A 13,607-nucleotide genomic window follows, 5' to 3' on the forward strand; every position below is an offset into this window, starting at 1 on the left:
TCTGAGACGCCATTCCCTAGTAGGTGTGAGAGCAGGGAGGGGGGACCTGGGCCAGCGCAGAGACAGGCGCTGCTGGGGCATGGGGCAAGGGGGTGGTCAGAGAGGGCCTCCTGGAGGAGGTCAGGGCTGAGTCTTAAAGAATAAGGTGCTGGGAGAGGGGAGGGGAGGGGGTAGGGGAGAGGAGAGAGGACAGAGGGGAAGGAAGGGAAGGGGGGGGGAGCAAGCCTCCCTCCTGTCAGTCTCTCCTTCCACCGTCCTCAGCCTCCATCCCTGCCCCAGCTTTTCACACCTGGGGGAGAAGCCTGTGCCATCAACATCTGATTCCCTGCGTGTTTGCCTCTCTGTCTCAGGGAACGGCGGATGAAAGAGCGCCTCTCATAAGAACCTAAGTGGACGGGGACCATCGCTGAGCTTGGAGAAGGCACCCAGCCTGCGTGGTCCTGACCTAGACCACAGCTGGGCACGGCCTCCGCGTCCTCACGGGCTGTGGCCTGGGGAAGGGAGGGAAGACGCCGTGCCGGCAGGTGTTGCGAGCATTCTGGCCAGAGGCTGATGGACAGACGGGCTGACAATGCTGGCCATTGTGCTTCATAAAATCGCACTCTGAAATTGTTTTCTCATGTGTCTAGCAGGTATTTAACGGGCTCCTTTAGTTTTTTGTTGTCGTTGGGTGCTGGTAGCTCCAGAACTCCGTGAGCACTGCTGTGGATTTACTGTTTCTGCACCACTTGTTCATGCTGCTTGGTCTAACCTTACTCAGTATGCTTCATTTACCAAACTTTGGGCTCAAAATCCATATGTACCATTTTGTGTTCTATTCCTCCATTTCACTCCCAAAACTGAAGTAAATAAGAGTTTGGAACCCAGGGTACACTGGTAGCCTCATCCAAATCACTATTCTAACGCACCTGCTTTCTGCTTTTAATATACTACATATTGCCTTTTATGCTCATCTTCAGTTCGTAATTCCTCCAGGAAAAGAACTCTGCTCGGTACTGGGTAGGAGCCTGGCAGGGAAGGGACTGGGTGGGCTGGGACTCCTGAGGCGAAGTGGTGAGCTTTGAACTTTTGTGAACCGAGATGTGTGAGTGATGCCTAAGTAATGCGGGGGATGATGAGTACAGCTGTTTCGTGTAGAGTAGGGCTACCTGCTAGTTACAGCGCTTGTGGACAGTTAAGTGGAGTGGTTTTAGTCACAGTGATCTTGATGTAGGAAGATGCTTCTGGGAGAATGCAATCAGTAACTTCCCCAGCCACCTGCCAACCGTGCTTCTGTGTTAGCTGCAATTGTATTGAGTACTTCCCAGTACTAGTGAGTGATTATTTGTAAAATTGGAATATAGGAAATCCATCCACCCAAAGACTGAGTTACACGGAACTTTCTGGAAGTCTCACTAGACCAGAGCGACATATATTCTGGGCAAGGCTTCTTGGTAGCTTTGAAATAGTTTTTTAAATCCGTTCTTTCCTCAGATCGAGTTTCTTCCAGTGTTTTTGGACTTGCTGTCACTGAACAGAGGAAAGTGTGCCCTATACTTCCCATGACAATCATTCTGCCGACAGCATGATGCGGCTTGAAAATATTGCATGAAAGTCCTGGAAGGAAAGGTCTTCTGGGAACAGAAGCAGAACTCAGCAGTCTCCTTGGCTTTCGGTGTGGCCTCAGCCGGAGGGCTGGGCTCCACCATACACCACAGTGTTAAGCATTCAACCAGATCGCAGGGCATTTTGATTGTCAGGAGTCACCACTCTTTTTTAATTGAGAAGCCGGTATAGTTACCTGGCGCAGTGCTTACAGAATTCCTTAACAACTGAATCATTCTTGAAGCGTCTTTGTTTAAGACTGGATTTCAGTGTAAGCAAATGAAAGAGGAAGCCCTGGCCTTCATAGCTGCTTCTCCCTTTATGCAGGTAAAGGTCCCTTGAGCTTTGCACGTCCAGTCTTCCCTTTCTCTACACTAACGCAATATGTGACATGTCACCCTTCCTGAAGGGTGAATTCATTCAACTCTCGACTTCTCGATAAATCAAGGTAGGATTTTTAGATGCCCTGAATTGCCAAAATGTGAAAAACAAAACTGAAAATAATTGGTCTTCAGGAATGCTAACCATCTATTATTTTTGGAATGTATCAGTATTTAACGAGATAATTGCCATACCTAACTCCTCGTGCCGCTACTTACCCACGCTAATCAAATTGATAAACCAGTGCATGCTCATTGGTTCAGTCCTATGTTCAGGATGTAACCGTCCGTGAAGGGACATTTGTAAAAGCAGTGGAGGATGGCAGTGAATCGTGCACACCCTGAGCCTGAACTTCGCACAGGCATGTCTGTGTCTGATTCTGAATAGGTACTTGGCTTACAATCACATTTGATTTACTTTCCTTCCAAAAAGTCCCCACAAACCCAAAAACTGAAGTCAGAATTCTGACTTGGTTCAGAAGAATGAATGTTCCAATTTGATTTTAGGTTGAAAATAAACTCTTCCTCGTGCTCATTCTCTTGCAGCCATTATCCTGGAAAGACCCCCCCCCCCCCATTGTCAGCATTGTCAGGATCCCAGAATGCAGGTGGTCCAACCTGTGATACCCAACTTCCAGAGAAACCGAGACAGAGAGCCTCACTCACTCCTCTCAGGGAACATTGGGAGCAGCGCACAGGGCAGGACGTGGGCTTTGTCACTTTCAGCTTCAGATTTTTCCCCACTACACTTTCTTGCCTCGTGTTCTAGAAAGAGCACTAAGGGTCAAGTGGAACAAGTACTTCATGACTAACCCCTATTGGGGTTCTTACTTAGGGGCGGGCTGGTTTGAATTTAAATCGCTTGAGGTCTGAGTTCTGCAGCAGGGATCCCCAGACGGGGCCTTCTGGGCAGGGAGACTGCAGGAAGTGGCCTGTGCCTATGAAAGAGAACACTAATCAGAACGCATTTCATGTAGCCAACGAACCTGGTTCATTTCATCTGATTGACTTGTTTCCTGCTCCTCTCGATGCAATGAAATGTTTCACTAATAAAAACTCTTTATATAAAACAGCAGTGGGAGTCAATGTCATTGTGTGGCCACTGGTCACCGAGTCTCGTTTGAAAGACGCCCTGGACCGACGGCAGTGCTGAGTTAGGCCGCTCAGGCCACCTCTGATGCCAGCTGGTTTCACCTGACAAGCAGCAGGTGCCAGAGCCCTAGAAACCCCCCGTGGAGGTTAGTGTTCCAGCCCTCAGGGCCTCTTCTCCACCAGGACTGCCCACAGTGGGAACAGTTGTCTCTCCTGGTAGCTCATCCCCAGAAGCACTCTCCCCACGGCCTCCCTGCTGCCCCTCTCCAAGCTCCTACCTGCACGAACATCCTTGCCTCAGGGCTGCTTCCAGGGCAGCATAACTAAATCCAGACAAGTGCTCCAGAAGGGTTCTGTGGAATCGGAGCTCCTGGAGAGGGACCAGGGTTTTGTTTTCTAGGAACATTTGAGCTAAAGGTGTTAGTCCAAAAACTCAGAGTAACCTCTAAAACCATTCCCATTCTAAAGAGCATCTTATTCCTGAAACCAGAGTGAATCCAGATCAGTCATAAAGTATCCAGGTCAGTGTCACAGATGTCCTTAAATATCAAGGACACTTGATCCCTAACATACAGACTTCTCGGAAATCCCAGATCTGCTACAAGCTGGCTCATGTCATAGGGGAAGCTCCTTGTACCTGTTTCTCCTTACTCAAAGGAATATGGAGGGGCCAGCGCTGTGTTGTAGTGGGTAAAGCTGCCGCCTGCAGTGCTGGCATCCCATATGGGCACCGGTTCGAGTCCTGGCTGCTCCACTTCCAATCCAGCTCTCTGCAATGGCCTGGGAAAGCAGTAGAAGATGGCCCAAGTCCTTGGGTCCCTGCACCTGCGTGGAAGACCCAGAAGAGGCTGCTGTCTCTTGGTTTCAAATCAGCTCAGCTCTGGCCATTTCAGTCATTTGGGGAGTGAACCAGCAGATGGAAGGTCTCTCTCTTTATCTCTCTCTCTCTCTAACTCTCTGCCTCTCCTCTCTCTGTGTAACTCTGACTTTCAAATAAATCAACAAATATTTTCAAAAAAAGGTATATGGAGATACCTATTATAATGTACAAAGCCTAGTTATTTAAAATCCAGAAAATGCATTTAAAAGAATAGTGAGGTATTGAGCCAGATACCCACAAATAATAATTTTTAAAAATGTGGTATGTAATGAAAATGGGTACACTTAATGTAAGGGGTCTTTTTTCTATAATAACTATGTTCTTTCATTTATCCAACCATATTTACTTTTGAACACCTTTTTTGAAGTACAATTTACATGCCATAAAACACCCATTTAAATGTACAATACAGGGGCCAGGGCTGTGGCATGGTAGGCTAAGCCTCCGCCTGAGGTACTGCCTCCCATGTGGATGCCAGTTCACTCCTGCTGCTCCACTTACAATATCCAGCTCTCTGCTGATGGCCTGGGAATGCAGTGGAAGATGGCCCAAGTGCTTGGGCCCCTGCACCCATGTGGGAGACCCGGAGGAACCTCCTGGCTCCTGGCTTTGAATCGGCCCAGCTCTGGCTGTTTGTGGGGTTTGGGGAGTGAACCAGCGAATGGAAGACCTTTCTGTCTCACTCTCTCTGTCTGTAACTCTACCTCTCAAATAAATAAATAAAATCTTTAAAAAATAAATAAAATGTACAACACAATGATTTTTTGCACATTTACTGAGTTGTACAATTAGATACTTTCATCACCTCAATAAAATCCCTCACACCAGGTTACAACCACTCCCTGTTCCCCATCCTAGCCACCGGCAACCATTCATTAATCTACTTTCTGTCTCTGTAGATTTGCTTTTTCTGTGCATTTAATATAAGTAGAATCAAGTAGTAAGAGGTATTTGGGGCCTGGCTTCTGTCTCCATGCGCCGTGGCTAATTAGGCTAATCCTCCACCTTGCGGCGCCGGCACACCGGGTTCTAGTCCCGGTCGGGGCGCCGGATTCTGTCCCAGTTGCCCCTCTTCCAGGCCAGCTCTCTGCTGTGGCCAGGGAGTGCAGTGGAGGATGGCCCAGGTGCTTGGGCCCTGCACCCCATGGGAGACCAGGATAAGCACCTGGCTCCTGCCATCGGATCAGCGCGGTGCGCCGGCCGCAGCGCGCTGGCCGCGGCGGCCATTGGAGAGTAAACCAACGGCAAAAAGGAAGACCTTTCTCTCTGTCTCTCTCTCTCACTGTCCACTCTGCCTGTCAAAAAGAAAAAAGAAAAAAAAAAGAATATGTTCAACTAATTGTACTGAGCACCTGTTTTCTGCCAGGTTTTATAAATGGAAACTAGGCAATGGGTGACCCAATGGAGATGTATGGATCTCAGGGGCTAAGGCAGAAACCAGTAACCACATAATCCTACAGAGGGATCTAAAATTAAAGTTCTCACATGCTCTGGGAACACGGGTAGGAGTTGGAGTCCAGGAGACACAGCATTTTGGACAGGGCACGTGAGGTGGTGCCCAGGAGCAGGAGGGCACCTGGCTTCTGCAGCAGCTGAGATGCTTGGCAGGAGTTCAGGGAGCAAGGGACGCTGGGAGAAGAGGCTGCAGAACAGGGCTGGTGTTGGGTGAGCCCTACCGAGGCTTTGGTACTTTGGTCTATGTTAAGGCCAGCAGGAAGCTACTGGAGGAGTTTTATTTGGATTATGGGCAGAGGAGGAGACCACAGATTTTTTTTAGAAAGACCCACTCTATCTGCAGGCTGCGGAATGAATGGGAACAGAGACAGAGTGATGCAGGGAGATGTGTGCGGGCCAGCCACACCAGTCGAAAGGAACCTGAATGGGGGTGTGGGAATGAAAAGAGGGACAAGGGCACAGAAAATGGAGCCAAGACAACAAGGCTGATCAAGGCTCATTTATTCCAGCATCTCAGCGATATTTTATACATAACCAGCTGCAACTCAAGGCAACACGGAGGTTAACAACACATGCAAGCAACTTATCGGGCTTTCTGCAACACAGTCACAACATAGTTAACTTTAGCAGAGTGCTCTTGTTTAATCGTCCTCCTTCAACTTGGGAGTACGGGACTTTCTCATCCCAGGAATTTCACAAGCCAAGACTGACCTTGACTTGTCTATGACTTGTTTATGGGCTGCCTACATCTCCCCCTTTTTTATTTAATTGAGAATGGCCTCTGTCTTAGGTTGCCCTCAGTCATCTCTGTCCTTACCCGTCATCGGTAACTCTGGCAGCTTGGCCTAGAGCCCTGTCTTAGGTTGGTACAGGATGCTGAGTGTCTGACCCATCATTGAGTACCATTCCAGCCTGACATTAGGTGAGAGATGAAACATACAGCCAAATATCAGTTATTTTGATTGCAAAGGAGGTTTGGTACGAAGTTTTAAATGATGAATCTCAGTCCATACAGACTGCAGCGAAGTTAGCAGAAATTGCAGAACACACGGAAAACATCCCATACAAAGTAGGAAAAGCAGTAGCGGTCCAGCCAACATTAGTAACCAATGAATCCATTGAAACCCTCCAAATGTTAGTGGGTAATAAACATATGTTGCATTTAACTCTTAAGTTTAGCAATAACAGACTCTATATATGGCACATTGTTAGTAATGTTAAAACAACATCCCCCAGGTACAAATTCACAGCCCATATGATCTTTCAATAAGTAATCAATAGCGGCACGATTTAAAAGTGCTCCCGAGCGAACTTGATCCAGTTCTTCTGCCAGACTGGATAATGCAGCAGCAGTAAGACTAATTGATTTGGTCACCAAACATGCAAGCCTTCGCAGTCCATGGTTATTTCCACAAAGCCAGACCAGGAACACTGACTACTGATACAGCCATGGCAAGGGCAGGGTCCTCTCCTATCAGGATGAGGTTGCTGTTGCAGTTCTCAGGCAATGAACGTCGCCTTCATGTCTTTGGAACTATGGATGTCAGCATTGGGGCCACACAGCCCAGTGAGCAGTTGCGGAAATCATCAGGGGCTAACGATGTAAAGGCATATTGGCTGCATAAAAAACCCATCCCTTAGGAGCCCATGTCCCACTCAACAAATGAAATTCCCTCTAGTTAGTGCGGTTGAGTTGCCATGGTACAGTAAATAATAAGCAAGTAACATTATCTATTTCAAGGGAAGTTATATTGAGGCCTGTTATATTAGTAAACTCCTCCCTAGAAGAGGGAATCCCTAAAAGATTATTGGTAAGAAGACAAGAAGGAGAATCAGCTGTATTAACACAGAAGGGAGAAGTGTTAGTTGTTGCGGCCAAATGCAACCAAAAATTGCTAGAATCAGTAGAAAAAGAAGTATTAACAAAGTTACATTGACAGTTCCATTAAGGACATCATTAGGGGAGCTCTTTTTTCAAACTTGACAAGAATATACCCCTGCATCTGATAAAATGGCCAATTTTGTTATACTAAAATCAGTATTTTTTCTCTTATTGATCGGTCATATTGAACCACCCACAGGTTATGTTTTTTCGACCACGAAACACAGTTTGATTGTTGTGCACCCACTGCACAAACCCTGCTCGGCCAGTCCCATTAGGATACACAAAGAACAATTTAAAATCACTGGAGTGCCCACAGAGACAGCGACATTGGCCTGGTTTGTGGATAAATGACAGGATTCATTTGTCTTCAGGAAGATTCCAATTGTTAGCAAACGTCCCAAGGAGCATCGTCAGGGGGCGTCGCTGGGAGGATATCCACCTGTCGCACCAACCGCTCCGGCAGCCATCGCACCACATCACCCTTTTGAGAAAAAAACAGAAACATGCCCTTGTCCCCATACCAGTACCGGATCAGGTCCATTCCGTTGATGGTTGATAGGATCCCTCCATTTCACCATTGCTCTTTTCACCACTGTTTGTGGATGCCAGTGTCGATCAGCTGCAGAATGACCATCCTTGTCCAATATGAGAAAATTTAGAATAAATAATGCATGTGAAGCCGGCGCCGCGGCTCAATAGGCTAATCCTCCACCTAGCGGCGCTGGCACACCGGGTTCTAGTCCCGGTCGGGGCGCCGGACTCTTTCACGGTTGCCCCTCTTTCAGGTCAGCTCTCTGCTGTGGCCAGGGAGTGCAATGGAGAATGGCCCAAGTACTTGGGCCCCGCACCCCAATGGAGACCAGGGGAAGCACCTGGCTCCTGCCATCGGATCAGCGCGGTGCGCCGGCCGCGGCGGCCATTGGAGGGTGAACCAACGGCAAAAGGAAGACCTTTCTCTCTGTCTCTCTCTCTCACTATCCACTCTGCCTGTCAAAAAAAAAAAAAAAAATGCATGTGAAAGCCATTTATTAGGAGAATGGGCGGAAACCCTATACTCCCCCTTTTTTATTTAAATATTGCTTTAAAGTATTATGTTCACATTCAACATTGCCTTGGCCTTGAGGATTATAGGGAATACAAGTAACATGAGATATAGAAAAGGTTGCACAAAAAGTTTTAAAAGAGGCAGAAATATAAGCAGGTCCATTATCCGTTTTAATCTGTTTTGGAGTTCCTAGGGAAGCAAAAGCTTGTAAGCAATGGGTGATGACATGTTTTGTAGCTTCACCTGTATGTAAGGAAGCAAAAATAAATCCAGAACAGGTATCAATAGACACATGAATATATATTTGTTTACCAAATTCCATGAAGTGGGTGATATCCATCTGCCACAGTTGATTGGAAAACAAACAGTGAGGGTTAATTCCATAATGAGGTACTGGTAACAGGATGGAGCAAGTAGAACAAGATTTTACAATTTGTCAGGCCTGTTCTCGAGTAATTTTGTGTTTTAAACATAACTTATGAGCATTTAAATGATGTAAAGCGTGATCTTTTGTAGCTGTCTCAATAGAGTATATGCGCAAAGCAGCATTCGCTAAATGATCACCTTTTACTAAAGGCCCAGGAAGATTAGAATGTGCTCGGATATGACCTATAAAAAAAAAGGCAGGTACGTTGTCGAATGATAGTGCAAATGCGAGAAAACAAAGGAGAAGCAGCAGAGGACTCAGGAAAAGATGAACAAGTTTCTAATTGAGGTACTGATAAGAACACATATTTGCTATCGGTGTATATGTTAACTGCTACATCCAAGGTAGACTGTGATGCAAGCACAACAGCGGCTAATTCTACCACTGTGGAGACGAGAAAGGGGTGTTAATAACTGTACAGTGACCGTCACAAATTACAGAAGCTTGACCAGTGTTGGAACCGTCGGTAAATATCAAAGCAGCATTCTCTAAAGGTTGAAAGCTAGTGTTTCATGGGAACACACAGGGATGTTGTCGTAAAAACTGCAATACTTCATCTGCTGGATAATCATTATGAACGTGTCCTGAAAAAGAAGCTAATGCAAGAGGCCAGTCCTCGGTGAAAGACAGGAGCCATATAAGCTGTTTGTTAGTATATGGTTGACATATGCATGTCGGCTCTATTCCAAATATTCTTCTACATTCTAATTTCCCTTTAGCTATAATCTCAGCTATTGCATTATAATTTGGTACAACATTCTTTTTAGGGGTAGCTTGTAAATATATCCAAAGCAAAGGAGCCTCTTGCCACCACAAGGCGGTGGGTAAATAATCTGTAACCAAAATAATTAAAGGCTCCTTATAATCAATATAAGAAACAAAACTCTGAGATAAGGCCTGTTGTACTTTTCCAAAGCCAGCCGTGCAGCAGGAGTAAGCACTCGTTGGGAGGTAGGGGAACTAGCTCCCCTTTAGAATATCAAATAAAGATGTAAGGTCTCCTGTTGTGAGGCGAAGATGGGGACGAAGCCAATTAATATCTCCTAGAAGTTTTTGAAAATCATTTAAAGTCTGTAAAGAATCCAATCGCAACGTGACTTTCTGTGGAAGTATTTTTCGTGGGTATAATTGGAAGCCTAGATATTGATAAGGATATTGAAATTGCATTTTTTCAGGGGCTATAATAAGACCAGAGGTGAATAACTGTGCTTTCATTTCTGCCAGACATTGCATCACCAAAAATTCCTCAGGTCCAGTTATCAAAATGTCATCCATATAATATATAATATATAAGTTACTATATGTCTTACCAATTTTTTTGGGAGCGGCAGCAACAAATTATTGACACAGCATAGAGCTATTCCCCATCCCTTGGGGCAAAACTCTCCATTGATATCTTTTCATAGGCTCTTTAAAATTTACCGATGGAACACTGAAAGCAAATCAGGGACAATCTTCTGGATGTAAAGGTATTGTATAAAAACAATCTTTTACATCTATTATTGCAATATAGGAGTCTTTTGGAATTGTAGTAGGCAGCGGTAAACTTGGTTGCAAAGCCCCCATAATTTCCATAGTAGCATTAACTGCCCTAAGGTCCTGAAGCAACCGCCATCTCCCAGATTTCTTTTTGATAACTAAAATAGGACTATTCCAAGGAGAATTGGAAGGAATTCTATGTCCTGCTGTTAACTGTTCTTCCACCAATATCTGTGTAGCATTTATCTTTTCCTGCGGTAAAGGCCACTGATCCACCCATACGAGGTCATCTGATTTCCACTTCTATTTTTTCTGCATGGGCACAGGTTGATCAGTGGCCATCAAGGGAAACCTAAGCCCCTTTGGTCAGGATTAACAGTTAAAGTAATTGGAGATGTGATGCCTTGTTGTTGCCTGCCTAAACCTTTGCCCGGCAGGTGGCCCTTTTGAAGCATATTAGCGCTAACAGTTTCATTTGGACTACACATTAAAGCCCCCATTTGTGTCAAAACATCTCACTCCCAAAGGTTAACAGGCAGTCCTCCTAAAATATATGGTTGAAATGCGCCTGTATTGCCTGCTTCATCTTCCCATTGTAACAACTCTGAACTTTGTTCTAGTCCCTGACTCTGACCAATACCTCGCAATTGAGTCATAGTAATTTCCTTATTCCAGTTTGTGGGCCAGTTTGCTGCTGAAATAACGGAGACATCAGCTCTAGTATCCAAAAGGCTCTTAAATAATTTTCCATTTAGTTTTAAGGAAAATACTGGTCGGTCCTTAGTTATAGGTTGTATCCAATAAGCATCAGAAGATCCAAAACCTTTATTTCCTCTTTTATTTGAAAAGGATTTACCAATCGGAGTTAAGGGGAGCAAAATTAATCGAGCAATACATTGTCCTGGACTTAAGGTTGCAATTACATTATTGGCTTGAGCCATAATTCTTATTTCACCAGTAAAGTCAGCGTCTATAACTCCAGGAAAAACCTGTAATCCTTTCATAGTTGTACTACTTCTGCCCAGTAGAAGGCCAAAAAACCTGGTTGGCCAAGGGTCGTAAATTCCAGTAGGGAGGGCTTGTGGGCCCGTTTCAGGGGTCAATACTGTATAGGAGGTGGCACTGAGGTCCAGTCCTGCACTTGCTTCTGTGGCTCTCTGGAGGGAATTGATGGATTTATGGTGTTTTGCTGAGGAACAAATGTCATGGCCCCCAAAATTTGTTGGGTTTTCTGGTTCTGGTTCGGGGCCTGGGGTGAGCCCCTCTTCCAGTTTCCTGAATTAATACCAACAAGAGGTCTGCCATTTTTATCCATTTTTGATTGGCACTCAATAGCCCAATGTTTTCCTCTTTTACATTTTGGGCACATCCCCGGTGGAGGTCATCCTTTATTATTATTATTATTTTGGGGACAGTCTCTATGCATGTGACCCTTTTTTCCACATCTAAAACATCCTTTTTTTTTTTTTTTATCAGTTATTATCCTTTGGGCTGATTCCTGTAATGACATTCCCTGCAAGGCAGCGGCCATCACTAGACCCCGTATATAGGATGGACTGATATGTGCACAGATTTTAATGTATCCATCTAAATCAGTTCTTTTTCTATAAGGTCGAATAGCCTGTTTGCACAGTATATTAGCATTCTCATATGCTAATTGTGTTACAAAACCCAATCCTGCCTGGGGATCACCAAATATCTTTCCAGCCACCTGTAGCAACCGGTTGACAGACTCCGAGTATGGTTCATCAGGGCCCTGGACAGTCTTTGACAATGATTCACCCATCTTTGCTCCCTTTGTGGGTAAGATAGTCCAAGCTCGTCGGGCAGCGGCCGCAGTTTGCTGAAAAACAGCAATCGGTTGTCTTATCTGCTGCTGAATATCCTCATATGCACCTTCCCCTGCTAACATGTCAGAATCCCAATTGTCATTTCCTCTTGTGCATTTAATCTGGCTGGACGCCAGCATTGATCAAAGAACTCAGATCTCCACAATAAGTAATCTGCTCCTGACAAGCATGCACGAGCAATAGTTTTCCAGTCTGCGGGAGCCAGCACAGTTTGAGCAAGACTATCAAACAACGTCTGAGTGCAGGGAGCAGTAGGACCATGGGCATCACAGGCAGCTTTTAAGTCTTGTAAAATTTTAAATGGAACAGGGTGATGTCTTCTCATGGCCTGCCCCTGTTCCATAGATTCTTCTACTGGGAGAGCCCCTAAGAGCTGATAAGCCCCTGGTTCTCCTCTTTGGACAGCCTCACCTATCACTTGTTCTACACCTTTTTCGGGATACAAGGATTTATTAACCCCCGATTTTTGAGAGGCGGAAGGGGAAGGCTTTATTGACTGAGATTGTTGGGTTATCTGTTGTTTTAATTCAAGTACCTCAGTTTGTAATGGCAACAGCTCCAAAGGAGGAGCCGATGGAAAAGAAGGTTCCTCTTCTCTAGGAAGATTGGCTCCGAGCCTGCTCTATTTTTTCCTGTAGAAATCTTACAGCACCCTGAAGCAGTATTTTATCCTTTTGCTGTGCCAGAGTCTCCTTAATAAGAGATCACAGAGAAAATGTAATTACCAGCAAGGATTCCGGCCCATTTTTTTGTAAATGCGCATTTAAGTCTTTTCCGAGCAAATCCCAATGTTGCTCATCCACTGCCCCTTCTTCTGCGAACCAAGGAAAAACTGTTTCTATAGCATCAATGGCTCGCTTTTTTAACCCTATCCCCTGCATCTGCAGTAAAGTTTTTACAGCCTTTATCACAGCTTGCTTACCTCGTGCTTGTCCCATGACGCCCCTTTTTCACCTTATCGGAGGCAAGCGGAATTGGGTACTTACCTGCTTCCTTCCATTGTTCTATTGTCACCGCGGCCTTTCAGGTAGGGTTCCTCACCGTTATTCCCCCGTAATCCAGGTCCCTGTTCGGGTGCCACCTGTGTGGGCCAGCAGCACCAGTCGAACGGAACCTGAATGGAGGCGTGGGAATGAAAAGAGGGACAAGGGCACAGAGAATGGAGCCAAGACAACAAGGCTGATCAAGGCTCATTTATTCCAGCGTCTCAGCGAGATTTATACATAACCAGCTGCAGCTCAAGGCAACACGGAGGTTAACAACACATGCAAGCAACTTATCGGGCTTTCTGCAACACAGTCACAACATAGTTAACTTTAGCAGAGTGCTCTTGTTTAATCGTCCTCCTTCAACATGGGAGTAGAGGACTTTCTCATCCCAGGAATTCCACAAGCCAAGACTGACCTTGACTTGTCTATGACTTGTTTATGGGCTGCCTACAGAGATGCATTAGGGGGCCTAACGCTAGCAGGTGCCTTTGGCATTCCCACTTGGTGTGCAAGGTGGGTGTCCTCCCCTGTACCACCCCCG

At 45.6% G+C, this 13,607-nt stretch overlaps 1 protein-coding gene and 1 long non-coding RNA gene across 3 annotated transcripts in view; one reads left to right on the plus strand and one right to left on the minus strand.

The window, feature by feature from the left end:
* The window catches only part of SCARB2 (scavenger receptor class B member 2), a 65,254-nt gene extending 62,218 nt beyond the window's left edge, over positions 1-3,036 (plus strand). For both annotated transcript variants that reach the window (XM_002717104.6, XM_089303213.1), the window contains one exon: positions 351-3,036. In XM_002717104.6, the coding sequence (XP_002717150.1) occupies positions 351-389 (39 nt within the window). In that variant the 3' untranslated portion in view covers positions 390-3,036. The remainder of the gene's footprint in view (positions 1-350) is intronic.
* Positions 1,674-13,318, minus strand: LOC149125130 (uncharacterized). Its single transcript, XR_016212492.1, has 2 exons — positions 13,064-13,318; positions 1,674-7,757 (listed from the first exon to the last, which is right to left on the minus strand). It is a non-coding gene; the product is annotated as an uncharacterized LOC149125130 (long non-coding RNA).
* Positions 13,319-13,607: the final 289 nt, after the last annotated feature.

This window comes from Oryctolagus cuniculus, chromosome 8 (assembly GCF_051225735.1).
Source record: "Oryctolagus cuniculus isolate XC-2025 breed Fujian yellow rabbit chromosome 8, ASM5122573v1, whole genome shotgun sequence".
Classification (NCBI taxonomy): Eukaryota; Metazoa; Chordata; class Mammalia; order Lagomorpha; family Leporidae; genus Oryctolagus; species Oryctolagus cuniculus.